The sequence below is a fragment of the Glandiceps talaboti genome, chromosome 13, assembly GCF_964340395.1.
Source record: "Glandiceps talaboti chromosome 13, keGlaTala1.1, whole genome shotgun sequence".
Classification (NCBI taxonomy): Eukaryota; Metazoa; Hemichordata; class Enteropneusta; family Spengelidae; genus Glandiceps; species Glandiceps talaboti.
Genome location: NC_135561.1, coordinates 14,485,481 through 14,500,231, shown reverse-complemented (window position 1 = coordinate 14,500,231; position 14,751 = coordinate 14,485,481). Strand labels below are relative to the sequence as shown.

At 35.3% G+C, this 14,751-nt stretch overlaps 2 protein-coding genes across 2 annotated transcripts; both read left to right on the top strand.

Moving 5' to 3' along the window:
• LOC144444306 (malonyl-[acyl-carrier protein] O-methyltransferase-like) lies at window positions 1–3,110 on the top strand. Its single transcript, XM_078133720.1, has 2 exons — window positions 1–187; window positions 2,788–3,110. The coding sequence occupies exons 1-2, from the start codon at window positions 1–3 to the stop codon at window positions 3,108–3,110; spliced, it is 510 nt and encodes a 169-aa protein (XP_077989846.1).
• Window positions 3,111–6,855: 3,745 nt separating this feature from the next.
• On the top strand, window positions 6,856–13,061 carry LOC144444305 (juvenile hormone acid O-methyltransferase-like). Its single transcript, XM_078133719.1, has 4 exons — window positions 6,856–7,101; window positions 11,463–11,779; window positions 12,183–12,321; window positions 12,898–13,061. The coding sequence occupies exons 1-4, from the start codon at window positions 6,918–6,920 to the stop codon at window positions 13,059–13,061; spliced, it is 804 nt and encodes a 267-aa protein (XP_077989845.1). The 5' UTR covers window positions 6,856–6,917.
• Window positions 13,062–14,751: the final 1,690 nt, after the last annotated feature.

The following is a 14,751-nucleotide window of genomic DNA, read 5'->3' as shown; positions in this document are numbered from 1 at the left end:
ATGAACGAGGTACACAGGGAAGATTATCTAAAAAACAGGCCACAGGTAAATATTGCGGCACTGGATATGTTGTCTTTATGGAAAGATGACTGGATAGACGACGGTGACAGTGTCCTGGATATTGGATGTGGAACAGGGGAACTGGCCAAGCGTATAGCAAGCCGTGATAATGTACGGTGTGTCGTCGGTAAGTTATCAAATCGGGTTTCTTTTTTTCCAAACGTCTATGACAGCATATTGGTGGCTTCTTCGCTAATTATAAGTTCTTCTCGCTGTTTGTACACTAAAGTGATATTCATTTTGTCACAATCTCAACAACAGCTTTGTTAAATTGTCTCTTCCTTTGATTTTGATTTGAAGGCGTAGCTCGGTATGATAGTCCTCGATGTAGTTCAGTCCCTTGTGTGATATACATTCAAATCGTTTACAAGATATATTATATGTGAAAATCCTGGAATTCTTTTTGGAAATTGATCATAATAAATAACTTATACTAGGTTTTTATGATTAAAAAAGGAAAGTGTAAACATGTTATTGTACATCAAATGCATACATGAAGGGTTGTACATAATACCATTTTTTTTCAAAGAACTAGTGTGACAGTCCAAGATGGCGGCCGCCCGCACCCACAAGAAACAGTTAACAAGTTCACACCGCTACAACATATTATGAAAGTATTTGCTGAAGAAGGCAACCACTGTGGCTGAATAAATAAAGTGTTAAAGCACATCAAGACAAAATACCATGCATGGAAGAAATAAGCCTGTACTGAAGACTCTAATGACTTCCACCATACAAACAAACAATCCCAAGTAATAGTGAATAGAGAAATTCGTCGTGCTAAACGCCAGTTTGAAAATAAGCAAGAAGTGAAAACATAACAAAGGATTCAAAGAGTTTCTACGCATATGTATGAAGAAAGCAGAATACAAAGGACTCAGTTGCCTCATTGAAGGACCAAACAGGAAAAGTTATAAACTCGGACTTGGAGCTACAGAGACACTAAACGCATTTTTTAGTTCAGTCTTTACCCAGGAAGATAGAGACGGTTTTACACAAGCAGAACTTCTTCCCAATGATCAGAATGAGTGGCTATCGCACCTTGACATAAACAGTAGATGTACACAACCAACATACTGAACTCAATCCAAGTAAAACCCCAGGTCCTGACAACATACACCCAAGAGTACTGACAGAACTTGTTACAGAACTTGAAACACCTATCACTTTGATTTTCAACTTGTCATTAAAAGACGGATGTATTCCAAGAATATGGGGACAAGCAAATGTTACTCCAATTTACAAGAAGGGCCAAAACACTACTATGCTGGTACCTACAGGCCAGCACATCGCACATCCACTCTATTTAAAGTATATATTGGAAACCGTGATAAGAAATGCCACGAGGAACACTTAGAGAAATACTCGCTCATCAGAAGGAGTGAGTATGAGTTCACCAAAAGCAAATCATGTGTGTCAAATTTCCTTGTGTTCTTTGAGTTTGTAACGAAATCAGTTAATGAAGGAAACCCAAATAGACATAGCATACCTTGACTTTAGTAAGGCCTTTGATAAGGTTCCTCATGCAAGACTAATACCAAAGCTACAAGCACACGGCGTAACAAGGAAGATCAGTGTATGGATTCAGAACTGGTTAAAAGAAGTACAGTATTGAATGGAACTGCATCCAAGTGGTCAGCTGTCACCAGTGGTGTACCCCAATGATCTGTACTGGGACCTATTTTATTTTTGATATACATTAATGACATTGATGATGTAGTGTTGTCTTTCACACTGAAGTTTGCAGATGATACAAGCTGTATTCAATTGTTAATTCTCTGGCGGATTGTGACAATTTTCATCAAACGGAATATTTCGCACAGTCAAATCAAAATTCTTTATCATGCAGCTGTTCAACTCTTTAGTCAGACCACACATCAAATATGCTGTTCAGTTTTGGAACCCACACTATAAAAAAGGACATTGACCTCCTCAAGAAGATTCAAAGGAGAGCGACAAAAAATGATACCAGAACTTAGATATTTAAATTATGCAGATAACATCAATACATTGAAGGAAAGGAGGAGTGGAGACTTCGCGTGTTTCGTTTCATTAAGGGATTTGACAAAATTGACCACGGGCTATCATTCAAACATCACCAAATGAAGAGAGCAAGAGGACACCCATGCACAAAAAGGGAAAAAAACTTCTTCACACAGCGCGTCATATCACATTTGAACAGCATCCAAGCCAATACTGTTGTGGACTTTAAAATTAGACTGGACCAGTACATGAACACTACAAGGGATTATACGAGCCTTTGAGGCTTTCTTCCCTGCCCTGGTTAATTTACAACTATGGCAATCACATTATTAACTTCACGTTAAACGTCACATCATGTTTTTATCTTTAAAATATAAATCACCCTGCATCATGGCTAGTCTGCTCATGTGTCTATTGTGTTTTGTGTACAATAACTAACTAATTACAATAAAAACGTTTTCCTGAAAATGTTGAACTACAGAGACGGACTTGGTCTGGGTTGCTTACATCTCTTTTAAGAGACTAAATGCATAGTAAAGTTAGTTTAACATTTTAAAAATCCAAACTGCATTTGAATTTCCATGCATGTTTGCTCTTTCTGCTCATACGCTGACCTGGTAAGGCAAGTATTGTACAATGTGGTTGGACTATATGAACGTTTCCGTTTTTTCACCATAAGTGACTTGGGTAAAAGTAAATGTAACGTCACCATTCCGTTTATTTCTTTATGTGTCCAATTTAAAGGTATTGATATTTCTGAGACTGCCATCGACATAGCAAATCGCAACAATTCTGTGGTAAACAAAACTCGATACGTCGTAGCCGATGCTACCAGACTACAGGAATCCTGCACAGAGTTCAAAAACTTTTTCACAAAGGTCATATCGGTGATAGCGCTTCACTGGATCGAAGACATAAAACAAGTGTTCAGAAATGCTTACTGGTGTTTACGACCGTCTGGTTTATTCAACGCTTTATTCATGATGAAGGACCCGCAGGATACGTTCACCTCCGTGTACTATGGATGTTGTGACCTTCCGCGTTGGAAGGACTATCTTGAGGTATGAAAGATGCCGTATTGTCATTGTTAGTGGCACTCCCTTTATTCGAATTGTAAAAAGCGGCAATATATATCAAATATGAACAAGACATATTTTCATATATTCATATTTTTATTTGTGTACTGTGAATCTTGGTGTATTAATATCTTATTACAATAACTATAAATATGTCACTGCAGGATTAAAAACTTAAGGGATGACACATATACTCATATTGGCAACAGAAATATAAAGTATGATATCGATATTTCATAAAATGAGTGAATGACTGAAGCACTTTTTGTGATCACATGAATAGATAGTTGTGGTAAGATATGGTTTCACAATCAGACATTACTGTTAGAAATAACAAATTCTCCAAAAGGTGCTTCAACTCTGAGTTATCCTATCGGAAGCCCCCCCCCCCCCATTTGTATTCCAAATATTTGAGTACATATACTGCATTTGATTTTTATGATGAAAGTATAGATACCTCTAATAACAGAAATTACACTATAATATAACTACCTTAAACAAAGGAAGCGTGTTGTAAATGAACTATGACACCCCTCCTCCCTCCCCTTATAGGTTCTTTTGTCACTAAGGTGATGTGCTCTGTAGAGTGGGTCAATCTCTTGACATAGATAGAAGTACAAAATGTATGTAGTCAATAACTTTAAAACATGTGCCTCGAGGCAAATATTACTGTCATATAATTCTTTATCAGTACGAATGAATTTCCATGTGAAGAATTAAGGATTGCCACCGTAGACATGGTTAAATATATTTATAGAATTATGTATTTGATGGCTACAAGCATTATTCCACTTGATGTTATATAAAGCGAGATTAAGTTAAATATAATTATAAACCGTGATATATACTGATACTAGATATCTACTGTTATCAAAATGGTAAGCTTAGATGTCTACATTTACATAGGTTTCAATGTCAATATATTCATAGAAGTTCTCTCATTTTTTTCAATACAGAACTTCAAACCCGGCTTATTCCCCTATCCTGGTTCGCTACAAGATTTGAATGAAATGGTCAACGAAATTGGATTTAAAGTTCTTGCAAGTTGGAGGGAATGGCCGAAATTTAAGTTTGAGTCCGTTGCTGAACATAAAGGTGGGAAAATGAACTTCGATGTTTGCTTCAAGATGAAATTAGGAATATTGTCAAACATGTCAAAGCTGATATATTATAACCTACTAAATATGACTAGACATGCAAGTACTCAAAACAGATTGTTTCTAAAGCGAGAAACATGGGACAATAAATTAATACAGATGTATTTCGCTTAAAAACTTTATCATGATAGTACGCACAATGCATAGATAACAATTTGTAAATATATACATGCATGTGTGTATTCGCACATACATACACTCATGCATGCATCAATACATCCATTCATCCATCCATACATACATACATACATACATACATACATACATACATACATACATACACACACACATGCATACATACATACATATACATACGTACGTAGTACGTACGTACGTACGTACATACATACATACATACATACATACATACATACATACATACATACATACATACATACATACATACATACATACATACATACATACAGAGACAGACAGACAGACAGACAGACAGACAGACAGACAGACAGACAGACAGACAGACAGACAGACATATTTTTACTGGATCTGTATTTTTCACAGGTTTTTTAAAACCTCTTCTCGGACATCTCGATTATATACCATTTGAACTGCATGCCGAATTTATGGAAGATGCCTACCAACTATTCTGTTCTCTGGCACCAAAGGATGAAGCCGGAAAGCCTTACTGGTGGTATGAAGTGGTCTGCCTGAAAATTGAAAGATAAATAATTCTTTTCGAGTACACATTTCCTCCATTCATCTTCTGGACCATTCTTTTGATCCAAGCACACGTTTTGCTAAATCATATTTCCCATTCATTACAACTCATTAATATTGAAGTCGTGTGTGCTCTACGCAAGCTGATTTTAATTTCCTTTACTGCTATTGTCATTTTGAAGACACCTGTAATATTTGTACCTCAATTGAGAGATTGCTATGAATGATTAAATCATGAACACTAATAGAGGCTTCAGTACATTGTGTGCTTCTTGTGTAAAGATCAACCATGTATGCATGATTCAGCACACAGATGACTTGGACATTCATTTCGCCCTCACCGGCCTTCCCTCTGAGTGAGAGAGGTTGACCGATGTGTGAGGGCGCCACGTCACTGCGTATCTTACACACATTAACAACAACAGACGACTGTGACTTTACATGTCATAATTATCTATATATGGACATTAATTAACAGTCAAACAATTTGTGACTTCCATGGTAGTTAAGAATCAGGTCATCATTCAATGACAATGGAATTATCCAGTTTTTATCAATTTTAGGGTGGTCAAATAAATACAATAAGGGCAAGGAATAAAGGTGATGTGAATTGAGTTATTGATATCATGAATCACAGTAATGACATTGACTCTTTAAATTCAATTTCAATTAATTAAACTTCATACTCTTGACTCTAGTTGAGTTTATCTTTTAAAAAGTCTGTCTTTCATAGTCATAAAACATGGCTGGTTTTCCCAGTCACCATACATTCATGGTTCACAAATTGACTAATCTAAACTATGCTCTCCTCACCAAGCTATTATGGTCACACATAATTTAGACCATAATTTTCTCAGGGTACCATATATCCAATGATGTTACAAATCTTAAATATATCATTACTATCGCAACCAAAATTATATCAAGTGAAAAAAATGTTTCGGCAAAGTAAATAAAAATGCATGTATTCATTCCCAAAAATTGTTCTGTATGATCATAATATCAAAACAAGGTTACCTTTGTCGTGAGTTTAAACGTTTGCCATGTAATTAGATATCATACCCCAATATTTTTCTTCGTTCAGTTAACGAGTGACCTAAGGGGCCCTTGTCACTGAGTCTATATATACTATATAGTGTAACCACATTTTAAAAAAAAATTATGAAAAAAAATAAAAAAGTATTGATGGGTCAAATTTTGTTCTTTTTCATTCATATTTACAATTGACACCTTATTTGCATATTATGGAATATATAATTCGTTTGTTTTATAAACCGCCCTCCCTCCTTGGTTTTGCCTCAGAATTTGGTCATACAATGTCAGGGTGACTACATTATCATAGGGGAAATTTCTACCACAATGTTCATTTCGATATACAAGTCAACAGTCTTTGGTAAATCTGTCTTCAGGTAGAAATATCAAAATTATATATAACCTGGCAAAATTTGTCTACAAAGCATTTGTATTGAGGAAAGAAGCTTATATATACATACATACATATATATATATATATATATATATATATATATATATATATATATATATATATATATATATATATATATATATATGTATATGACAACTAATTTGCATATGTTGGAATATATGATTAGTTTGTTTTGTAAACCGCCCTTCCTCCTTGGTTTTGTTAATATGTCACGGTGACGTCAAATGTATTACATTATCTCTCTATCTCTCTCTCTCTCTCTCTCTCTCTTTCTCTCTATCTATCAGAAATCAACTACTTTGAATATTCATTTCCTACTATATATTAATGGCAGAGGCGGAACAAGTACACCTGAAAGGTTAATATATTCATTCGTATTTACTTGACAAGTCATTTTTCACTTTACAGACTTCAGCCTATATCTATTCATTGACAAACGCGAATGGTGAACAAAGGTCGACGCACAGGTACGCCATATCATTTTACGTGTAAATAACTATAATTAGTAATTTCAACATGAACGAGGTACACAGGGAAGATTATCTAAAACACAGGCCACAGGTATGTAGGATGGGACTGGATTTGTTGTCTTTATGGAAAGATGACTGGATAGACGGTGACAATGTCCTGGATATCGGATGTGGAACAGGGGAACTGGTCAAGCATATAGCAAGTCGTGATAATATACGGTGTGTCGTCGGTAAGTTATCAAATCGGGTTTCTTTTTTTCCAAAACTCTATGACAGCATGCGCATATTGGTGGCTTCGTCGCTAATTATAAGTTCTTCTCGCTGTTTGTACACTAAAGTGATATTCATTTTGTCACAATCTCAACAACAGCTTTGTTAAATTGTCTCTTCGTTTGATTTTGATTTGAAGTCGTAGCTAGGTAAGAGTTATATAAATAGTCCTCGATGTAGTTCAGTCCCTTGTGTGATATACATTCAAATCGTTTACAAGATATAATATGTGTGAAAATCCTGGAATTCTGTTTGGAAATTGTTCATAGTAAATAACTTATACTAGTTTTTTTCTGATTAAAAAAGAGGAAAGTGTAAACATGTTATTGTAAATCAAATGCATACATTAAGGGTTGTACATAATACCAGTTTTGCTTTCAAAGAACTAGTATGACAGTCCAAGATGGCGGCCGCCTGCACCCACAAGTAGTGATAGGCTGCGGTAGATTTATTTATTGAAAAAAGTTCGTAACTGTAGAACATGAAGAGAAGAAGTGAGTAGTAAATATGATACTCTACAGTGCGGAGTGTGGGTGTCACTCTTTCATACGAAATGTCAAAGTGCATCAAGTGAACTCTATGCAATTTTAACGTCTACTGACTTTGGCAACACGATACACGGCTAGTATTGCAAAGGCTGCGAAAAAGGATCATGATCAGCGAAGCTGAACGTAATGGATAACTTTCAGGTGCGACTGGAAAGTTTAGATCTGGTGTACAGTATTTAAGAGAACTGGGAATTCCACAGCTACAAAGAGTCAACATATAGAAGTGAAGTTGAACAACTAGTTTTTAAAGTAATACAGGGAACCAAAAGAAAATTAACCACAATCGAACGAAGACATGGTAAACCAGGGTATGAGTGAGATGGAAAATACAAGCGAGCTTTTAGCTGATATTGGGCTGGATGACGTAGATGTGACAGAGATGTCAATACTACCCACTGGCCTGAAGAAAACAACTAAAAGTAGATAACTACCTAGACTACGGTACTGAAGATTAAACTAATAGATATGAAAACAATGCGTAAAAGTTTCCAGAAAGCCAAGAACTTCTCGAAGTCATCAAACAAAGTATACAAGAATGTGTATATCTCGAGCGCCCCAGACCTTACTTCTAAACAACGTGAGATAGATAGAAAATTAATTAAGAAAGGAGCTTAAAAGTAGGAAAGAGAAAGGGGAAGTGAACGTCAAGATATGTAAAAGTAGAAGTGTCACCAATCAGCACAGAGTTGAAAGAGATATATCAAAAAACTATTAACTGACAAGAATAAAAGTAAATCTTCAGTGTTGTGTAAATAATATATACTCAAGTAATTTTCAAGAGAATTTATAGGAAAATGTGAGCAGCCTACGATGTTTTTTGTATAAATGCCAGAAGTCTGCTAAATACTTTTGGTGAATTTGAAGCTGTAGTAAATGCACTACAACCTGACATTATTGGTTTGACTGCATCCTGGGCCACAAAGGAAAATAGAACTGCTGAACTAAATCTCCAAAGATACAATATGTTAGGAAAGGCTAGGTATGGAAGGAAAGGTGGTGGTGTACTAATACATGTAAAAGACTGTTTTGTAATCAACAATAGAGAAGACCTGTCAAAAAGTGGTTTTTGAAGGGAGTGTATGGTGTGAGTTAAAATGTACCATAAAGGCAATTTAATTATTGGTGTCTGTTAAACAAATCCAAGCTCTGGCAGAAAAAAATTGTGATGAACATAATAATCTACGTCCAAAGAAAACAGTGAAAGTATACTATGTATGAGAAATTTAACTCCCCGTCCATAAATTGGGGTCGACTGATGACAGCACAATCAATTGAATGCCAGACATTTCTGGATACTAATAAGGATTGCTTTCTCACTCAGCATTTGTCCTTGCCAAATAGGGATGACTCCATCCTCGACTTAGTATTGACCTGTGAATCCAACATGGATGAAGAAGTGTGGGTGAGAGATCATTTAAGAAATAGTGATCATGCAATCATACTGTGGAAAGTAATTGTTAAAATATCCATTCCAGAGAACATTTCGCAAACACCAAACTACAATAGAGCAGATTATACATCAATGAAGAATACTCTGCAACAAAAATATACTTGGATACAACATTCAAAGATTGTAACACAGAACAATGTTGGAGAAGCTTTCACTCTATACTACATGAAACAGTTAACAACTTCACACCACTACAACATATCAAGAAAGTATTTGCTGAAGAAGGCAACCACTGTGGCTGAATAAATAAAGTGTTAAAGCACATCAAGACAAAATATCATGCATGGAAGAAATAAGCCTGTACTAAAGACTCTAATGACTTCCACCATACAGACAATCCCAAGTAATAGTGAATGGAGAAATTCGTCGTGCTAAACGCCAGTTTGAAAATAAGTAATAAGTGAAAACATAACAAAGGATTCAAAGAGTTTCTACGCATATGTATGAAGAAAGCAGAATACAAAGGACTCAGTTGCCTCATTGAAGGACCAAACAGGAAAAGTTATAAACTCGGACTTGGAGCTACAGAGACACTAAACGCATTTTTTAGTTCAGTCTTTACCTAGGAAGATAGAGACGGTTTTACACAAGCAGAACTTCTTCCCAATGATCAGAATGAGTGGCTATCGCACCTTGACATAAACAGTAGACGTACACAACCAACTTACTGAACTCAATCCAAATAAAACCCCAGGTCCTGACAACATACACCCAAGAGTACTGACAGAACTTGTTACAGAACTTGAAACACCTATCACTTTGATTTTCAACTTGTCATTAAAAGACGGATGTATTCCAAGAATATGGGGACAAGCAAATGTTACTCCAATTTACAAGAAGGGCCAAAACACTACTATGCCGGTAAATACAGGCCAGCACATCGCACATCCACTCTATTTAAAGTATATATTGGAAATCTTGATAAGAAATGCCATGAGGAACACTTAGAGAAATACTCGCTCATCAGAAGGAGTCAGTATGAGTTAACCAAAAGCAAATCATGTGTGTCAAATTTCCTTGTGTTCTTTGAGTTTGTAACGAAATCAGTTAATGAAGGAAACCCAAATAGACATAGCATACCTTGACTTTAGTAAGGCCTTTGATAAGGTTCCTCATGCAAGACTAATGCCAAAGCTACAAGCAAACGGCGTAACAAGGAAGATCAGTGTATGGATTCAGAACTGGTTAACCGAAGTACAGTATTGAATGGAACTGCATCCAAGTGGTCAGCTGTCACCAGTGGTGTACCCCAAGGATCTGTACTAGGACCTATTTTATTTTTGATATACATTAATGACATTGATGATGTAGTGTTGTCTTTCACACTGAAGTTTGCAGATGATACAAGCTGTATTCAATTGTTAATTCTCTGGCGGATTGTGACAATTTTCATCAAACGGAATATTTCGCACAGTCAAATCAAAATTCTTTATCATGAAGCTGTTCAACTCTTTAGTCAGACCACACATCAAATATGCTGTTCAGTTTTGGAACCCACACTATAAAAAGGACATTGACCTCCTCAAGAAGATTCAAATGAGAGCGACAAAAATAATACCAGAACTTAGATATTTAAATTATGCAGATAACATCAATACATTGAAGGAAAGGAGGAGTGGAGACTTCGCGTGTTTCGTTTCATTAAGGGATTTGACAAAATTGACCACGGGCTATCATTCAAACATTACCAAATGAAGAGAGCAAGAGGACACCCATGCACAAAAAAGGGAAAAAAACTTCTTCACACAGCGCGTCATATCACATTTGAACAGCATCCAAGCCAATACTGTTGTGGACTTTAAAATTAGACTGGACCAGTACATGAACACTACAAGGGATTATACGAGCCTTTGAGGCTTTCTTCCCTGCCCTGGTTAATTTACAACTATGGCAATCACATTATTAACTTCACGTTAAACGTCACATCGTGTATATGTTTTATAAGTATTTTATAAGAATAAATCACCCTGCATCATGGTTAGCCTGCTCATGTGTCTATTGTGTTTTGTGTACAATAACTACCTAATTACAATAAAAACGTTTTCCTGAAAATGTTGAACTACAAAGACGGACTTGGTCTGGGTTGCTTACATCTCTTTTAAGAGACTAAATGCATAGTAAAGTTAGTTTAACATTTTAAAAATCCAAACTGCATTTGAATTTCCATGCATGTTTGCTCTTTCTGCTCATACGCTGACCTGGTAAGGCAAGTATTGTACAATGTGGTTGGACTATATGAACGTTTCCGTTTTTTTCACCATAAGTGACTTGAGTAAAGTAAATGTCACCATTCCGTTTATTTCTTTATGTGTCCAATTTAAAGGTATTGATATTTCTGAGACTGCCATCGACATAGCAAATCGCAACAATTCTGTGGTAAACAAAACTCGATACATCGTAGCCGATGCTACCAGACTACAGGAATCCTGCACAGAGTTCAAAAACTCTTTCACAAAGGTCATATCGGTGATAGCGCTTCACTGGATCGAAGACATAAAACAAGTGTTCAGAAATGCTTACTGGTGTTTACGACCGTCTGGTTTATTCAACGCTTTATTCATGATGAAGGACCCGCAGGATACGTTCACCTCCGTGTACTATGGATGTTGTGACCTTCCGCGTTGGAAGGACTATCTTGAGGTATGAAAGATGCCGTATTGTCATTGTTAGTGGCACTCCCTTTATTCGAATTGTAAAAAGCGGCAATATATATCAAATATGAACAAGACATATTTTCATATATTCATATTTTTATTTGTGTACTGTGAATCTTGGTGTATTAATATCTTATTACAATAACTATAAATATGTCACTGCAGGATTAAAAACTTAAGGGATGACACATATACTCATATTGGCAACAGAAATATAAAGTATGATATCGATATTTCATAAAATGAGTGAATGACTGAAGCACTTTTTGTGATCACATGAATAGATAGTTGTGGTAAGATATGGTTTCACAATCAGACATTACTGTTAGAAATAACAAATTCTCCAAAAGGTGCTTCAACTCTGAGTTATCCTATTTTTTTCAATACAGAACTTCAAACCCGGCTTATTCCCCTATCCTGGTTCGCTACAAGATTTCAATGAAATGGTCAACGAAATTGGATTTAAAGTTCTTGCAAGTTGGAGGGAATGGCCGAAATTTAAGTTTGAGTCCGTTGCTGAACATAAAGGTGGGAAAATGAACTTCGATGTTTGCTTAAAGATGAAATTAGGAATATTATTAAACATGTCAAAGCTGAACTTATTATAACCTACTAAATATGACTAGACCTGCAAGTACTCAAAATAGATTGTTTCTAAAGCGAGAAACATGGGACAATAAATTAATACAGATGTATTTCGCTTAAAAACTTTATCATGATAGTAGGCACAATGCATAGATAACAATTTGTAAATATATACATGCATGTGTGTATTCGCACATACATACACTCATGTATGCATCAATACATCCATCCATCCATCCATCCATCCATCCATCCATCCATCCATACATACATACATACATACATACATACATACATACATACATACATACATACATACACACACACATGCATACATACATACATACACACACACACATACATACATACATATACATACATACGTGCGTACGTACATACATACATACATACATACATACATACATACATACATACATACATACATACATACATACATACATACCTACAGAGACAGACAGACAGACAGACATATTTTTACTGGATCTGTATTTTTCACAGGTTTTTTAAAACCTCTTCTCGGACATCTCGATTATATACCATTTGAACTGCATGCCGAATTTATGGAAGATGCCTACCAACTATTCTGTTCTCTGGCACCAAAGGATGAAGCCGGAAAGCCTTACTGGTGGTATGAAGTGGTCTGCCTGAAAATTGAAAGATAAATAATTCTTTTCGAGTACACATTTCCTCCATTCATCTTCTGGACCATTCTTTTGATCCAAGCACACTTAACGTTTTGCTAAATCATATTTACCATTCATTACAACTCATTAATATTGAAGTCGTGTGTGCTCTAAGCAAGCTGATTTTAATTTCCTTCACTGCTATTGTCATTTTGAAGACACCTGTAATATTTGTACCTCAATTGAGAGATTTCTACGAATAATTAAATCATGAACACTAATAGAGGCTTCAGTACATTGTGTGCTTCTTGTGTAAAGATCAACCATGTATGCATGATTCAGCACACAGATGACTTGGACATTCATTTCGCCCTCACCGGCCTTCACTCTGAGTGAGAGAGGTTGAGCGATGTGTGAGGGCGCCACGTCACTGCGTATCTTGCACACTAACAATAACAGACGACTGTGACTTTTCATGTCATAATTATCTATATATGGACATTAATTAACAGTCAAACAATTTGTGATTTCCATGGTAGTTAAGAATCAGGTCATCATTCAATGACAATGGAATTATCCAGTTTTTATCAATTTTAGGGTGGTCAAATAAATACAATAAGGGCAAGGAATAAAGGTGATGTGAATTGAGTTATTGATATCATGAATCACAGTAATGACATTGACTCTTTAAATTCAATTTCAATTCATTAAACTTCATACTCTTGACTCTAGTTGAGTTTATCTTTTAAAAAGTCTGTCTTTCATAGTGTATTCATTAAACATGGCTGGTTTTCCCATTCGCCATTCATGTTTCACCATTTGACTAATCTAAACTATGCTCTCCTCACAAACCTATTATCGTCACATATACTTTAGACCATAATTTTCTCACGGTACCATATATCCAATGGTGTTATAAAGATTAAATATATCATTACTATATATGGCAACCAAAATGATATAAACTGAAAAAAGGGTTTCGGCAAAGTAAATAAAATACATGTATTCATTCCCAAAAATTGTTCTGTATGATCATAATATCAAAACAAGGTTACCTTTGTCGTGAGTTTAAACGTTTGCCATGTAATTAGATATCATTCCCCAATATTTTTTCTTCGTTAAGTTAACGAGTGACCTAAGGGGCCCTTGTCACTGAGTCGCTATATACTGTATAGTGTAACCACATTTTAAAAATAAATTATGAAAAAAAATAAAGAAGTATTGATGGGTCAAATTTTGTTCTTGTTCATTCATATTTACAACTGACACCTTATTTGCATATTATGGAATATATAATTCGTTTGTTTTGTAAACCGCCCTCCCTCCTTGGTTTTGCCTCAGAATTTAGTCATACAATGTTAGGGTGACTACATTATCATAGGGGAAATTTCTACCACAATGGCCATTTCGATATCCAAATCAACAGTCTTTGGTAAATCTGTCTTCAGGTAGAAATATCAAAATTATATATAACCTGGCAAAATTTGTCTACGAAGCATTTGTATTGAGGAAAGAAGCTTATATATATATATATATATATATATATATATATATATATATATATATATATATATATATATATATATATATGTATATATATATAATATATATGACAACTAATTTGCATATGTTGGAATATATGATTAGTTTGTTTTGTAAACCGCCCTTCCTCCTTGGTTTTGTTAATATGTCACGGTGACATCAAATGTATTACATTATCTCTCTCTCT